This window comes from Apostichopus japonicus, chromosome 22 (genome assembly GCF_037975245.1).
Source record: "Apostichopus japonicus isolate 1M-3 chromosome 22, ASM3797524v1, whole genome shotgun sequence".
Classification (NCBI taxonomy): Eukaryota; Metazoa; Echinodermata; class Holothuroidea; order Aspidochirotida; family Stichopodidae; genus Apostichopus; species Apostichopus japonicus.
Genome location: NC_092582.1, coordinates 7,458,475 through 7,474,123, shown reverse-complemented (window position 1 = coordinate 7,474,123; position 15,649 = coordinate 7,458,475). Strand labels below are relative to the sequence as shown.

The 15,649-nt window shown below is 37.0% G+C and overlaps 1 protein-coding gene across 14 annotated transcripts in view; it reads left to right on the top strand.

The window, feature by feature from the left end:
• Positions 1-15,649, top strand: part of LOC139963609 (disabled homolog 2-interacting protein-like) — a 509,980-nt gene that overhangs the window by 399,185 nt on the left and 95,146 nt on the right. Inside the window, exon 1 of one of the 14 annotated variants that reach the window (XM_071964551.1) lies at positions 5,207-5,628. The exons of 12 other annotated variants lie outside the window; for them this stretch is intronic. In XM_071964551.1, coding sequence (XP_071820652.1) covers positions 5,505-5,628 — 124 coding nt within the window. In that variant the 5' untranslated portion in view covers positions 5,207-5,504. Of the gene's footprint in view, positions 1-5,206; positions 5,629-10,780; positions 10,915-15,649 lie in introns of those variants that run through there. One more of the 14 variants, XM_071964558.1, reaches the window with a different exon arrangement.

The window sequence follows — 15,649 nt, the reverse complement described above, 5'->3', positions numbered from 1 at the left end:
ATGCAAAATATTTGTTGAACACCATGGAAGATGACGACTGATGGTGGTGCTATGTTATTACTTTGAGAGGAGTGCTCATCTTGTGTATGTCTGTTGGTCTTATCTCTCGTTAATTTGATCCTCATCTGAGAAACAGTGCGGAGGGCCATCTCCTATGTCTGTTGGTCTTATCTCTCGTTAATTTGATCCTCATCTGCATTTTAGCCAGCTGGAGACATTCCTTTCTTATTCTTGGAGAACCACACCTACCCCAAAAAACAGTCGGACATTCTTGTCTGTCCAGCTCAGTATGTGATGTAATTGGGTCATATTAACAGTCGGTAAATTTATGTCTGTCCAGCTCAGTAAGTGATGTAATGAGGTCATATTAACAGTCGGGATGTATCCATGTCTGTCCAGCTCAGTAAGTAAGTGATGTAATGGGATCACATTAACAGTTGGGACCTTCATGTCTGTCCAGCTCAGTATTAAGTAAGTGATGTAATGGGGTCATATTAAGTCCATCTGATTATGATGAGGCAGACACTAGGCCATCCTGTCAAACTTAATCAACAACTTTCAATAGAGGTTAATAAGTCATCCATAGTACCAGTTGTCACCGTGACAACCATCTGACACTGTATTTGTAGTTCAAAAGCTTGTTCCTCAGATTCTAATTAAAGCAATTGCTGTCCTGTAGGCTTTGTTTTGAAACAGTGATCCTCTACTTAAAAGGTGATCATACTTTGATAGGTTAACTCACTTGATAAACTTTAGAGCATTGACTGTATTTTGTGAGAAGGCTTGGGCAACTGCTAACAATTTGCAGTGGGCACTCACTGTTCTTCTTTGTTACACTCTGTAGAGTCACGGCTCACTTTTGTCAGTCGGTGCATTATGAAAATACCGATAATTTTGGGAGAAATTCAATTCAGATAGCGGTAATGTCTAATAGAAATTAAGTACTGTAGGCCTATGCTAGCCAGTTGCTTCCACACAACATATTTGACTGTTGTTAAACTTAATACTTTCTTGTTACTACCTAAGTATGTTTTACTGTACTTTTACATGCATGCAATTGATCGCTGCCGTGGTGCAGCCACAAGATTCATATTTGTATGATAAGTTTATATGATGAAGACTTGTCTTGATATGTAACATATCCTCACATATCCTGGACACTTGTATTTAAAGGGGAGGCGGCAGTTATCTGTCAGCCCAATGAACAATCAGAAAATGTTGTTTTTTCCAAACCAGGTCATGCATACAACCGCCATCCTTAGAAAAACATTTGTCCCCCCCTAAAAACAGAAGTCTAACTATGCTCCTGGTTTATTGGTGAATGCATGGTCACACCTTGTAATGTTATTGGGTTCCTTGATCTGATAACTTCAGATAACCAGGATTCTCTGTGTTATTCCAGAGTCTTGTCTCATTTATGTCATGTAGTTGTGTGTTAGGGTTGTTAGCCTATGCATATATCCTTGATTGTGATGTAAATCACTATGGTATGTCACCATAGTTACAGGTATCTACAGTGGTAAAGACTATCACTTTTCCAGGTTGGTCAAGCTGTGTGAACTTGTATACTGTGTGAGGCATATAGAAGGACAGACAGATAAATAGCCTCTAGTTACACTTAACCTCAACCTGAGCTACACTTAAAAGGAAGTAATCATTGATTATTGAAATAACAGTAGTCAAAATAAAGTGACCTGAAGAAATATTTAAAGATTATACTTTCAGTACAGAAGGGTTTCTTGGAGGCTTGCCAAAAATACTATCATCATATTGTGACAATCATTCATACAGAAAGCAGCTTTATATTCAGTCTGTAAATTTCTACAGTAGTCCTTTAAAGTCACAGCATAATGTGCTGTCAGCACATGTGGTTTCATTATGGATGCATTGAACTGTCCCTCATCAATTAAGTTAAGTAACTTTTGATGAGTGATGGACAATGGTTACCATGGTAACAAGAATAATCTACTCCTTGCTGTCCCCATTTACAGGTGGAGCTTTGAGGACCATGGGGGGATTAAAGTGAAGTGGATTATCTATTGAGACTGAGCAAATGTCAAATGGGATTATCAGAATTATCAAATGTCATAAGTTATCACAAAAGAAAGGAAGCAATGAGATTGGGTTTCAATTTTACCAGTATGTATTGTAATTCACTTATCCAAAGATTTCTTGGATCTGTCATATGGAGTACCTTGGGGAGAGTGGGGAGAGGGGGAGGAGGGGGAGTGGGAGGGGAAGTGGGAGATAGGGAGAGTGGGGAGAGGGAGTGGGGCAGTGGGGGTGAGATGTGATTAAGGGATGTATATAGAAAATATACTAGCTGTCAAAAGAAAAAAATGATTTCAACCACAGTATGTGATTATAGGCATGTGTGATAATCCTGCCAATGAGTAAAAACCCCAAACATTAAATAATTTCCATTAAATATTGTTATAAATTTTCAAAAAGGTTTTCCTGAAGGACTCTGGTCTTCCAGATTATTCCCAGACATCGAGTGTTGTTAGAATAGATTAATTAAATATCACATTTACAATTGTGGATAATTACTTTAAAGGGAGTGAAGACTCGCGCACAAAGAAACATCTGAGTCCAGTAATCTGACCTAGTTTCGAATGAGGTGTATCAGAAGTGTAAGACACCACCATCGATCCCGAGTACCGTCAGTAATAAGACACTAGTGTACAGTCAATACATGCTCTACGGTCAATACCCACAACACAGTGTATATGGCAGCGGTGGATATCCCAGGTCTAGATAAAAGATAACAAGGTATCACATTTCATAACTGTCTGCATTTTGTAGCAACAAGAAAAGAACTTCACTTGCAAGCAACAGAAACTTAACTTATTATGGGTCAGCACGCAGTTTGGGGCGAGTCTCGAATGCATTTAAACTATGGCAATAAAATGCTTGTTGAAATTTGAAGATGGGTGACCATTATCTGACTTCCTAGCATATTTTGGGGCAATACTTATGACCTCACATGTGAGGAAATTACCATTGGTGTGAAACCGGCACTAAGCAAGCCTATCAAATGGTACCAGAAACCAATCTGTTCGAGGACTATTCTCGTCCTTTGCACGGTAAATACAAGGTAGTGATAGGGTAAGAAAGAGGAAGAGGTCTACAGTTTAAAATAAAATCTTTTTGTAATATCTGCAGACAATTCAACTTGATCAATTGATTTTTTGTCATAACTATACTTTCAGTCACGTTTTACAACTGAACAATTACCAGTGCAGGAATTGTTACAAAATAATTATGATGACATTGTCGAAATGGGGATGAAACTGGCCTACTGTACCTGTACCATAGATGACATAAACAGGAACTCTTTGGCTGTTCCTCTTGAAGGAAATATAGCAAAGGGATTGTTGTCTTTAATTGCTCTAGCTCCAAGCCTAAGGCTCAACTAATTATATTTAGAAAAGAGGAACAGGTTTGATGAACTATGGAAGGCTAGTTATGGCCCCTATATGTACACAATGTAAATCAGATCATCATCACCATTTGTCATAATTCACGCTTTCCTTGTTCGCAGTTGTTTCGTACTTTGCCTGACTAAAGCATTCTCTGGCTACACACTTTATTGCTTTCAGGGATTTTTACTTCCTTGGAAATAAATTCATTCCCCGTGTTTGTCGTTATATTTCAGGACTTTGGGATAAGAAAAGTGCTAGCAAACTTTTGTCGTCACCAAAATATTCTTATGTTTAGTATTGTTTACCATAAGTAGGAAATGAACTATTTGTAGGTATGACTGTTACTTTACAAGAGGTTTCTTTGAGGAAGTTGATCTACTTCAGTAGCTGTCCCTCCTAAACAGTCACTCTCTTTAAACTATTGATCACATACTGTAGGAATCATCTTAGTTCTAGCTGAGTGGTAGTGTATGTCATTGGTGAAGGTGTTTCAACAGGAATCAAAGGATAGAACTGCTTTTAACTAAATAACCACGTGTGCTTTAATTTAGTGCTTGGATGAACACCTTTCCACCTTGTAACTGTGTTGTAACACAGTGTACGGTATTAAAATTGATTAGTTCTACCTAGATATAATAGCATTATCATGTGTCTCTGTATATATATATATATATAGGTTTGGTATTATACAGCATTTTGGTAACTGTTCTCATTGATTTTTAAACTTTGGACGACAATGTATTAGATATTGGAGTCTCTTTTTCTCAACTAATGGTTGCTGTTGTACAGCCATTTGTTTATATGTTTATTGGAAATTTGGACAATATTTTACGTCATCGGATTTTTGAGGGTACTTCAGGGTGTGCCAGAGAGATGTTCTGAGGTGTTTCAAGTTGATTCAAATTATACTGATGTACCGTTTGGTACGATAGTGCTTTGTATGGTCTCTGTCAAATATCCCAGACCAGTACTTCACGTTACAGGATGATAGATAAGTGGAATTGGTAACGGAGCATTTTCGGTTCAATTATTTTAATCAGTTTATGGCAAACTGGCTATTTAAGGCATTTTTTTTTCTGAAAATAACTTGAAGATCACTTTCATGCCAAGGTGCAAATTATCAAGTGTCTTCTAAATTTAATTCACAAATTTGTGATAGTCTGGCCAGAGGAACTATTATAAGAAGAAATTGTGTTATCATTATAACTGAACATTGGCCAATAGCATAAATTAAATACAAGCTATGATGTTAAATCGCTTTATACCAACAAAGAGGCCATGGTCAAGCACAGAAAATTAAAAGGTTAAATGCCAGTGCTGTAACATACATACATGTGAAGTTGGTTTATAGAGATACGAAGATACCTGCACAAGATTCGAATACCACTACCAATCACCTAATTAGATTGTCCGAGAGAGCCAATCGCAAGTCATCGGAGTTGATCTGAAGTCACATCACTACCTTCCTCGAGGGATCGTGGAGGATTAGCAAATCGAGGGATTGCATATATGGAGCTCCTGATCGAGCTTCGTAAATGAGATTACAAGATTTATTGCAAGTTTATTTAGCTCAATCGTGACAACAAATTTTGATGTTGTAGTTCCGACTGGATCTACAAGCTCTTTGAAGTAGTAGTATATAAAGTTGTGCTGACTTTGCATAGATGTGTGTGTAAATTTGTCTGTGAAAACATGCACCCATCAGCTGACGAGATCTGTTTGAATTAGAATGTCTAACAGTGTCTGATATGTTTGTCCTTGGATTGTAGAGGCAACAGCTCTAGGATTAATCAGCCGAATCTACGACTCGGTTCTACACGTCGTCAACTGTATACTTCATCGTAGCTGTAAATTTTGTGTATGTACAGTTTAATTATGACCAGCACATTTCTGCAAAAAATGTCAAAACCAGTTGGATATATTGCACGGCTTTGATATAGCTAGAGCAGTCAGCTGTTTTAGTATTGAGACAAAGTACTCAAAGCTGTAATATTGGTAACCGGAATCTACGAGGGATAAGATAGATGTGTGTACTGTTTCGTGGGATTTTTATGTCATTTAAATCATATCGAAGCCGTCATGAACTTCAAGGCAGATCCATTCGAGGTTTCGCCCTCGCTATCCGAAGGGAGTCGTCTCAAATTGAACTTTCCGAGGAAACTTTTGTACAAGAGTAGGCTGAGAAGAAGGTACTTGTACCAAGGTACGTTGCATTTGTCAGTGTTAATCATTGTTTGAGTAGAGAGAACAATGTGTCTTTAAATGGTCTATGTACATAATTTACAGAGGGTAATTATTGTGTGGATAGATACGACAATGTGTCTTTAAATGGTCTATGTACATATTTTACAGAGGGTAATTATTGTGTGGATATATAGATACAACAATGTGTCTTTAATGGTCTATGTACATAATTTAGAGAAGGAATTCAGAAACAGCTTTATGTCAAGAATCACTACTTACATTTAACACATGATGAATGTTTACAGGGAATATTAGATTATACACCATGTGAACTTGTGAAGGATAATGTATATATATGCCTATAATTGGAGTGATGAGATCGGGTTGCCTTCCAAGCCATTTTGAATTTATTACCAGGGTTTATGTGTAGGGTTTTATAGATAAAGTGATAAAGTTGCGTTTGGCCAGTTTGGAGTTGTTTTAATTCTTTTGCTAATTGCACAGAAGTATGTAAACAGTTGAGGCTTCCAAACGTCTGTGCAATCTAAATATACACTTCGAGTGAACACACACATCTAGCTTGATCTACACAAGCCTAGTATTATGTTGTTAGATAAATGTAGGTATCTTGTCCTGAATAATCCTTCAAACTAACTGCAAAGTGATCAGTTTGGAGAGTCGAAGTAGTACTTTAACATGGTATAGCAAATACCTTCCTATCAGTCGACATTGAGTTTCCATACTGGTACAGTATTAGTCAGCAACAGGGTTTGATGTCTCCAGGGAGAGATGTGCTACCCTGGGTTACCTATGACTCAGTTTCATGCACTTCCACCAGCTAGACACAGAGCTATGTTTGGAGTGGTGGGCAGGTAATTTGGTCATGCAATCAAGAAGGAATTGAGTACTACACATGATAAGTAGGGGACCTCAGTGGAACTTTATTACCCAAGGAAAGGGGATGTGTTTGGAGAGCAGAAAAGGAGAGGGAACAAATGGGAAACAAGAGGGGGGGGGGGGGAGGAGACAGGTTTTGAAAGAAGACTACTTGGATTAAGGATGGTGAGGAGGGGATTAGAGGGGGGAGGAGGAGTGGTGATGCAAAAAGATTAGGGAGAGCTAGTAGAGCCTTTGGCAAGAAAGTTTGAAAATATAATGCAACAATTTGGGTTATGAGACTTAACATTTCATCAAAAACCTATTAATTGGTTACTCATAAGATGCAGTTATGCAAAACTAAGATAAATTCCTGTTTTTTGTTTGTTTCACACAAATGAACCTTAATCGGTTTGTGGGGAGGGGGAGGGGGAGGGAAAGAGGGAGGGAAACTAAAGGGTAACTTGCAAGTTATAGAGTTCAAAAGTTATTGTTTCCTATAAGACCCAGACTGTACATGAAATGAAACTTATACTAGTCTAGTTAATAAATGACATTTTTTATGGTATTGTTAGTATCCAAGCTGTAATAACTTTCCAAAAACTGAATCTGCTCCAAGCTGCTTCCAGCTGGAGTTTCTGAGGTTGTGACCAGACAGATGCCCAGAGGGGCCATTTTATGATATAAATTGGGCACTATTTCACATTCCTTTCATGTAATTTGTCTAGTCATAACAACCGGGATGAAATATGAGCGGAGAAGACATGGTCTTATGTAATACCTTGTAGAGACTTGTAACACCCTTTCCCCCTTCCCTCCCCCCCCCCCCAATTGTGGCTAAAGTGGCTTGTTCCTCAAATATGTTGTCACATTTTTGCCTAATTTGAGGACATCAAGTGCACAGAAAGGTGGGCAGGTAAAACTTGAACAGTTTAACTTTGGATATGGTTTAGTTATGAAAGGTAATTTGGAACATATTTGTGGTTACTCCTTTCTCAATGGGAGTCCTATTGGTTTCTAATTATTGTGTTCTGCTGTAGCTGTGGGTGGTGGGTATACCATGTAGTGGTTGTTGTTACAACATGGTAGTAGCACTCAGTAATTCTGTTTCAAGTAATTTTAAAAATATGCTTGTGGATATGTTTATTTGGCATAATGTTGGAATTCAGGCTGACGTGAGGTTACCTCAGGAAATTTTTTAGTCTTAATATGTCATATTTGAGGAAAAAAAAGAAAAGTGAAAAAAAAAAGGGTAGGGAAAATTTTTTAGTTCTAGTATATAATATTTTTTTTAAAGATCTTCAAGTTATATAAAAGTTTTAGCATTAATAAACCTGCTAAATGTCTGGAATGCTCCTTTAAGGCTTAATTCATGATGTCATTGGCTCCTCTGTGCCTTTCAATGTTAATCCTTTGTTTTTTAAATCATTATTACTGGAAACCAAAACATGTTGTTCCTAACTTCACATGATCAACAGAGCACCCTTGAATGACAAATTATTCAATATTACCTAGTGCCCTTGACTATAGTTTGTAATGTATCGTTAACAATCGTTATTTGAGATGATTAATATGTTATACTTTTCCTATCAAGTGTTGTGTTACAGCTGAGGAACTGACACCTCCTTATATGGTCTACAGTGTATTAAACTTAATGTTCCAGCCACTTTAATTGACGAGCCTCGGATGTTTTACAGTGTCGTTTGTCAAAATTTACAAGTGGTATGTAGGAATGCAACTTGGACTGCAACAATCAACAAACATTTAGTGTCAAAAGTAGTCCTTTAACATCACCAGACAGATGGAATGTCTTAATGTTGGCAGTAAAAATGGGTTGTGACATTCCGATAAAGAGTAGGCTTTATATAATAATTAGGGAGTAAGATAGTAAATTGTTTCCTTTGATCATGATAAAATGTTTCGAAAATTAAATGTTATTCATCAGACGCCAATAGAGATAATCATTTTTTTGCCCCTTTTCTTTTCAAAGAATTATCCCAGGGTATGGTTTAATATTTCCTCCCTTGGCGAAATCTGTCGCCAATTTATAAAACTTCCCCTTGTAATAGCTTCTTCTCTGTTCTTAAGGTCAGATCCTGCAGATTTTATCATATAATAAAATTCATTGAATGTGCCCTTGTGAACTTAAAGTGAGGCCTACTTTTTTCTTTTTTTTTTGACAATGAACAGAGCTGGACAGATTGCAGCAGCACATGTATCACACATGAAAAGTAGGTTGTGTTCTGGTTTATAGATGAGCTTGTAACTATGTAATACTGCATATAGGATGCAACAGGGCTAACAGTAGGCCTAATGTCTGTTCCTAGCCTAGCTTTACGCTCTCTCATAGTTTCACTATTGTGGTTTACTCTCCGAACATTCTACTTCTCTTTATCAAGGGACCTGATTGTTTCTCAGCCTTGTCAGCTATTCATGTACTATACACTTTGTTTTAGTAGCTGCTACAGTAAAGGCCAGTTTAACTATTAACAAACCACATTTAGCACATTGTGGCTTTTGAAAAGAAATTTTTCACCACCCTAGCTACTTTTGTTTCCTTGTGTTAGTTTAGAATTGGTTAAAAAGAGTGGGAAAGAATGTGACATGTGAAGAGTTTATCAGGGAGACTGTAAGCCAAGTGAGTATGTCACCATGTCACCGTGTAGCAAATATCAGCAGCACCGGCCAACTCCAGACTGGGATACATTTACTTTGTGTTTGAATTATTGTATTGGTGGTCTGTTTGCTCATCTGTGGTTGTTTCAAGTCCTCTGTTGATGTGGTATTTGACTACAATTTTATGAGCAGGGACGCGATATTTATTGAGGATTCTGACACGGATCGTTATGTACACTTTAGGACCTGCTGTTTGCGCTTAGCTAATTGTACTGGACTTGGGGACAAATGCAACTGTGTCAAGTTTTATACGTTTCTGGTCTCCATTCGGAGTTTATGGCTCTCCCGGAGTTACTCTTTGTTCTTCGCTCGGTAAATTTAGAGGCGTCTGTATGCAGGTCGCACTGTTTACTACTGGGACAGTTTAAAAGGTGAACCTGTTGTGCCCCTTTGGTTTTGTGAGAAGTACTTCTTTAGTATCTTTCAACATGGCTCAGATTAAAGAAGATGAAGTCTACTTAATTAAAGTGCTGCTGCAGATCTGGGCTATTTATCAAGTTCAGTAATTCATTGAGGAAAATTTTTCTGATGACCGAGTTTGATATTTGTTGTTATTTTTATTTTTCCTGTTCCGTGGCGGAATTGCTCGGCCATGTCTCGGTACTAGGAGAGAATTTCTTGAGTCTTTGACATTTCTGGAAGGTTTATTAGTTAAATATGTTTGATAATTAATTTGGTATGTTTGCATCATTTAATTTGCAGTTTCTTTAAATTGTTGGAAGAAGTTTCTTTGTGTTTGTCTTTGAATTACGTGGACATATTAGTCTTGATCTAAATACTGCGGTCTTGTGTTCTAAGGTCGTTAATAACGGCCCTGGCCAAATATCACCAGGATGACAATTTTTTACAAGATTAGTCTCCTGGAGGTCTCTGATCCACCAAATTAGTCTAAGCCATGGAGATCATTAAAAATAAACATTTAGTGACAAATTTATTTTTTATAAAATTTTAAAATTATATTATATATTTATAGACAAACTTGAGCACAGGTGACTATTATTTGAAGTTTTTGCATTTTTGAAAGTGGGAGGAAGGGAAGGGTGGGGGTGGGGGTGGTGGTTGGGAGGGGGCAGTACCGATGACCATTACCACAGGCTGATTGTGTTTGCAATTAACAATAAATATAGAAATAACTGTTACAGGGCTGGCAAAGTTATCCTGCATATCATCCAGCCTTGTGTTCTAAATACCATCAGAGCATATATATAGCTACAGTAGGCTCTGCCATAGCTATAAGCCTCATGATAAAATTCATGCAGTTTCATTTTCAAAGCTTGGTTTCAGATAACAAAGTTGCAACACAATTCACAAGCTGATGGCCTATATAGACCATACAGTATTCCTCAACCTTCTGTAACTATTGTATATTGTTGCAATTGAATTAAACCCTACAACTGTAGTAATCTGAATTTTCGATTTTGTTTCACCCAATTTCACTTGTGTATGTACAGTAGGGCTATCTACATGACCTTGCGTACTATTTCTTACTCCTTCATTCTTTTGGAAACAGAACTGAAAATGAAAGGATCTGTGCAGACTGAATCTGTATTTTTCTCTCGTTTTGGTTCTGAGTTCTGTTTGTACTAAAAATTATGTTACCCTTCAGTTCATTTGACTATTAAACCTATAGGCCTGCTATAAACACTTACACAACTAGCCAGAGGACAGTGTAAGGGAGGTGAAATCCGATCAATTTCCATGTTAAGAATTATCGTACCAAACAGTTGTTTTAAATGGCAGCTCCCTGGTTATAGTAAGTATAATAATACCAGCTTATACGTCCACCTTTCTGAGTAGGTAGACAATGTTATTGTTAGCTCATTCATATACAACACTGCTGTACTAGTTTATATTACTCACCTGACTGAATCGGATGCAAGGATTTGCTTGTCATATCGTACTTTTGTCAAACCTTGGGTTTGCAGCTTTAACATACTTTAAAAAAAAAAAAAAAAAAGAGCAAAAAGGCAGTTTCAAGTTAACATGGACGGTTGATGGACTGTATGCAATTCTCATATTTCATTTGTCAGACAAATTTAATGTTAAAAGGAAAAAGCTGTGATATTTTGAACTGAAAGGGATGCACGCATGTACTATTGGTTTGAACCTCTTGCATTGCGACGTGAGTTTTTAACCCTTTCAATATTTCGAGAGCTATGAATCGTTATAGCTGGGATTTGAAATTATTGTTTTATATGCACTTATAGATAGATATCTCTTTCAACCTATACATCTTCTGCCACTCAACTATAATTTATCTCTTTGGTACACAGGTACAGGTACACAAGTTACATAACTGTCGTTGCAATGCATGACATCTGTATATGGGTGCTGTCAATTAGTTTCATGCAGTGAAAATAAACATACATGTAAATTATTAATACTGGTATCTTACTTTTAGCAACTTGTGACATTTAACATTGGAAACGTGTCGTCTGATGACTCATGGCATTGTTTGTAGTATTAAAATAGAGATAACAATGTGCTATGGAGGTCTAATATATGGGCAATATAGCTACCGGGTAATATATGGAGAGTAGCACGTACCACACACCTATATAGAGTGCATAATTTTGATAAAAACAGGTTTAGTGTCAGCTTGTGAGATTGGCATACATTCCTACCATATATTATTATATAGTATTATAAGATAGTGTTAGAAGTTAATTCAAATATCCCAACCCAAGAAACCTGTAACAAAACAACAACAACAAAACTGTAATAAAAGTAAAAAAAAAAATCTCTACAGTTATAATTGCTTTGTAATATATAAAGATATATATTGGAATTATTCAAGGATTAATCATACGTCAGTAGTAACCTCACGAAAAATGATATGGTCGAATTAATCCTTTAAAAGTAAACTTTTGTGTAAGAAAAGTGAGGACCGTTCATGAACGTGACCTCCTCATTTTAACAGAGTTTTAAAGTGATAGGATGGAACTGCATAGTTGTTTACTTGCGACTCGTGGACTTTTCATGGACCTGTTGTTAGCCAATTGAAAAACAAATTTGTAAGTATTTAAGTATTTATTTGGTAAAGTGTTAGGCTGCTTACAGTAATGCTCATGTAGGTTTTGTTGTTATATGTTAGGAGGAAACTCCCTTTAATTTAATGTTCCCACAAAGTGCAATAAACTGTTCCATCGTTTAGATAGCTTAGACAAATGTTTACTTTGTGGTAGGATGTTGTTAAGACTTAAGAATAATTAAGAGGTCTGTTTTGACACATGAAAGAATGCTGGTTATGTCATAGGCTATACTGTAGGATAGGTGCATGATATCCATGCATACAGTTACTGTTGAAGTCCATTGTACAGTGCACTGTACTATTAGCCTATACACTGTCTTGATGATGTTAGGAAATTAGCTTTAGACTACTTATAGGATATGTGTGTGATATCCAAGCTTAGGTTTACTTTAAAGGGTGTGAAGACTCGCGCAAAAAGAAACATCTGATGCCGGTAATCTGACCTAGTTTCGAATGAGGTGTAACAGATGTGTTAGACACCACCATCGATCCCAGAAAATACACACACAGCTTGCTACCGTCGGTAATTAGACACTAGTGTACAGTCAGTACATACAGCTGCGGTCAATACCCACAGCACAGTGTATAAATGATACAGCGATGGACATCTCAGGTCCAACTAAAGATAACAAGGCATCACGTTTCATTGCTGTCTGCATTTTGTAGCGACACGAACAAAACGTCACTTGCAAGCAACAGAAAGTTAACTTTTTCAGATGGCCGCACGCCGTTTGGGGCGAGTCTTCAATGCCTTTAATTGTGGTGCAACATTTTTTGTTAGCCCTAATAATAATTAAATTGCTTTGATCATGAATGGACACTTATCATACAAATTTATACAGCTGTATTAAATTAATTGCATTGTGGAAGACTAGGAACAAAAGGTTTTCTTTTTTTTCCCTGCCAAATTAGTCACTTTTAATGATTACAATATGAAAATTAAAACTTAACTATCATTAAACTGAAATCATTAATTTGAAAATAAAGTATTTTGATTTATTGAGGAAGTAAGTCTGGAGTTTCCTTGGCTGGTCATTATTGTTCTTGGTTAATAAGTAAATTTATTCCCATTCTGTCTATTTCATTTTATTATATATACAGCCATTTGTAGGTTGTTGTCGTTTGTTGCAGACAGATATTTCATATGGATCAGTATTTAAAGTCTATATCAGGATTTCCCTAACTTTATGCCCCCACGAACCCCCTGTGGATGTCATAGGTGTCCACGAACCCCCAACTTTCCGAGACACGATCTGAGTCATTATTATACTACAATACGCATTACAGTGCTTAGTAAAAGATCAAGTATCACATGAAAGGTACGTTACTACTATGGCAACATATGCATATGGAACGCGCAAGAGTCTGTCGATAGGTACGACTTTTGTACATTACTCAATTATATGATATATCAGATTTGAGTTCAACAAAAAATACTCTAGTTTTGACTTTGAAACATCTCATGAACCCCCTGGGATGGACTCACGCACCCCCTGGGGCTTCATGCACCCCAGTTAGGGAACCCCTCGTCTATGTATGTTTTTATCAAAAACCCACCAAGTCAATCGTCAAACATATCCTGACCTTATTTGATCAATTGTCATCTTTAACAAATTTACTCCTTGGACTTAAGGATAGGAATATCCCAAGCACATTGAACTTTTAATGTGAATTAATTCAAATTATGTCGTAGAATATGGAGGGCTCCTAGGGTCTGGTTATACTAGCAATAGGTCCTTAACCAGGATGCTTTCCATTGTAAGTTCTTGAATTCATATTAAATAATTAAATATATTTTTTGGTGGTAGCCTCAACTGGTAGCAATTGATAAATGCATTTTAAATTATTTTAAGTTTCAATCTAGAGCATAGATCATACCTCTAGTGAACTCTGACTGAACATTTTTCTTGGTTTTCAGCATCAACTCCTAAATAGCTGGTATGTCTGTATGTGCATTTGTGTGCATATTTGCATGTTTGCAGTGTGTTCGTTTTTAAGCACATTATGTGGTTGCTAGTAGTGTTTGCACGGGTTATCCGGGTACCCGCCCGACGCAATACTACCCGGTTCCTAATTTATTACCCGAATCCTACGCAAAGTGTGATTTAAAAAAAAAAAAAATTGCAAATCTACGGTTAGGCAGATTTCCCATTGACTTAGTGTGGTGTTAGGCTAAAATATGTGGTCGAAGATAACAGCAATAACGAAGGTACCCGCCCGACGCAATACTACCCGGTTCCTAATTTATTACTCGAATCCTACGCAAAGTGTGATTTAAAAAAAAAAAAATGCAAACCGGTGGTTAGGCAGATTTCCCATTGACTTAGTGTGGTGTTAGGCTACCATGTGGTTGAAGATAACAGCAATAACGAGAGTATTCCATGGATATCTTATAACTGCGTCAAAATTTCAGCTAATAAACAAATGGCTATGCTAGATTACCCCGTTGACTTAGTGTGGTGTTAGGCAACCATGTGGTCGAACGTAACAGCAATAATGAATGTGTTCCATGGATATCTTATAACTGCGTCACAATTTCAGCGAATAAACAGATGGTTAGGCTTTGCTAGATTGTTCATGCATTGACTTAGTGTGGTGTTAGGCTATCATGTGGAAGAAATTATTATTTATTCATTCGTTTATTTCATAGAAGGAAAGGCTGACAAGGAATTTTACGACATGTTTATGGATTATAGACGGGATAACGAAAAAATAATAATCGCAAGTGGCTTTTTACTATACGAGATTGCGAGAATCGCGTAATCTCGTGGCTAATGCGAACCCTGGGCCTGCATAATAGATAGTAACAACTGAGCTAAAGTAAAGGGATATTTTATGGTCTGACCCAATAGACGTGGAGAGCAAGCATAAGCAGCGGCGGCAGTGCGATGTTAACAACAGTACTACTAATTAATAGTTAAGTTAATTATATTAAGTAATTAACAAGTTTATGACAGAAAAAAAAAAGCAAATAGAAATTATTGAGGAAGGTTTTATACCTTACCGTTCACATACGTTTTTGAACATGAAAACATTGTCGGTAGAGAATACAATTAATTTATTATAGCATTTAATATGTAATTTCTTGAAAATCGTGATACACGAGGGTAAACAATTTTTTCCCGGGTACCCGGATACCCGACGGGTAACGGCTCTCGGGTACCCGGTTCCCGATTTTTGGACCCGTGTAAACACTAGTTGCTAGGAGAATCTTGGATAAATGACAAACTTTGTATGGATGGAGTTACTAGATATTGAGATGGAGAAGCCTATTGGTGAAGGTCAAAGTTCGTTTCAGATAAGCAGATGTCAATGTGAAAACCGCAGCTATTAAACTTGGATGGATCTTGTGGGGATGCCCCATATCCAGTAGATGAATAAGAGTGTCTTGTGGACTGAGGTCAAACATCAGCAGAGGTCAAAATGTTAAAAACTTTAAAACACAATATCTCAACAA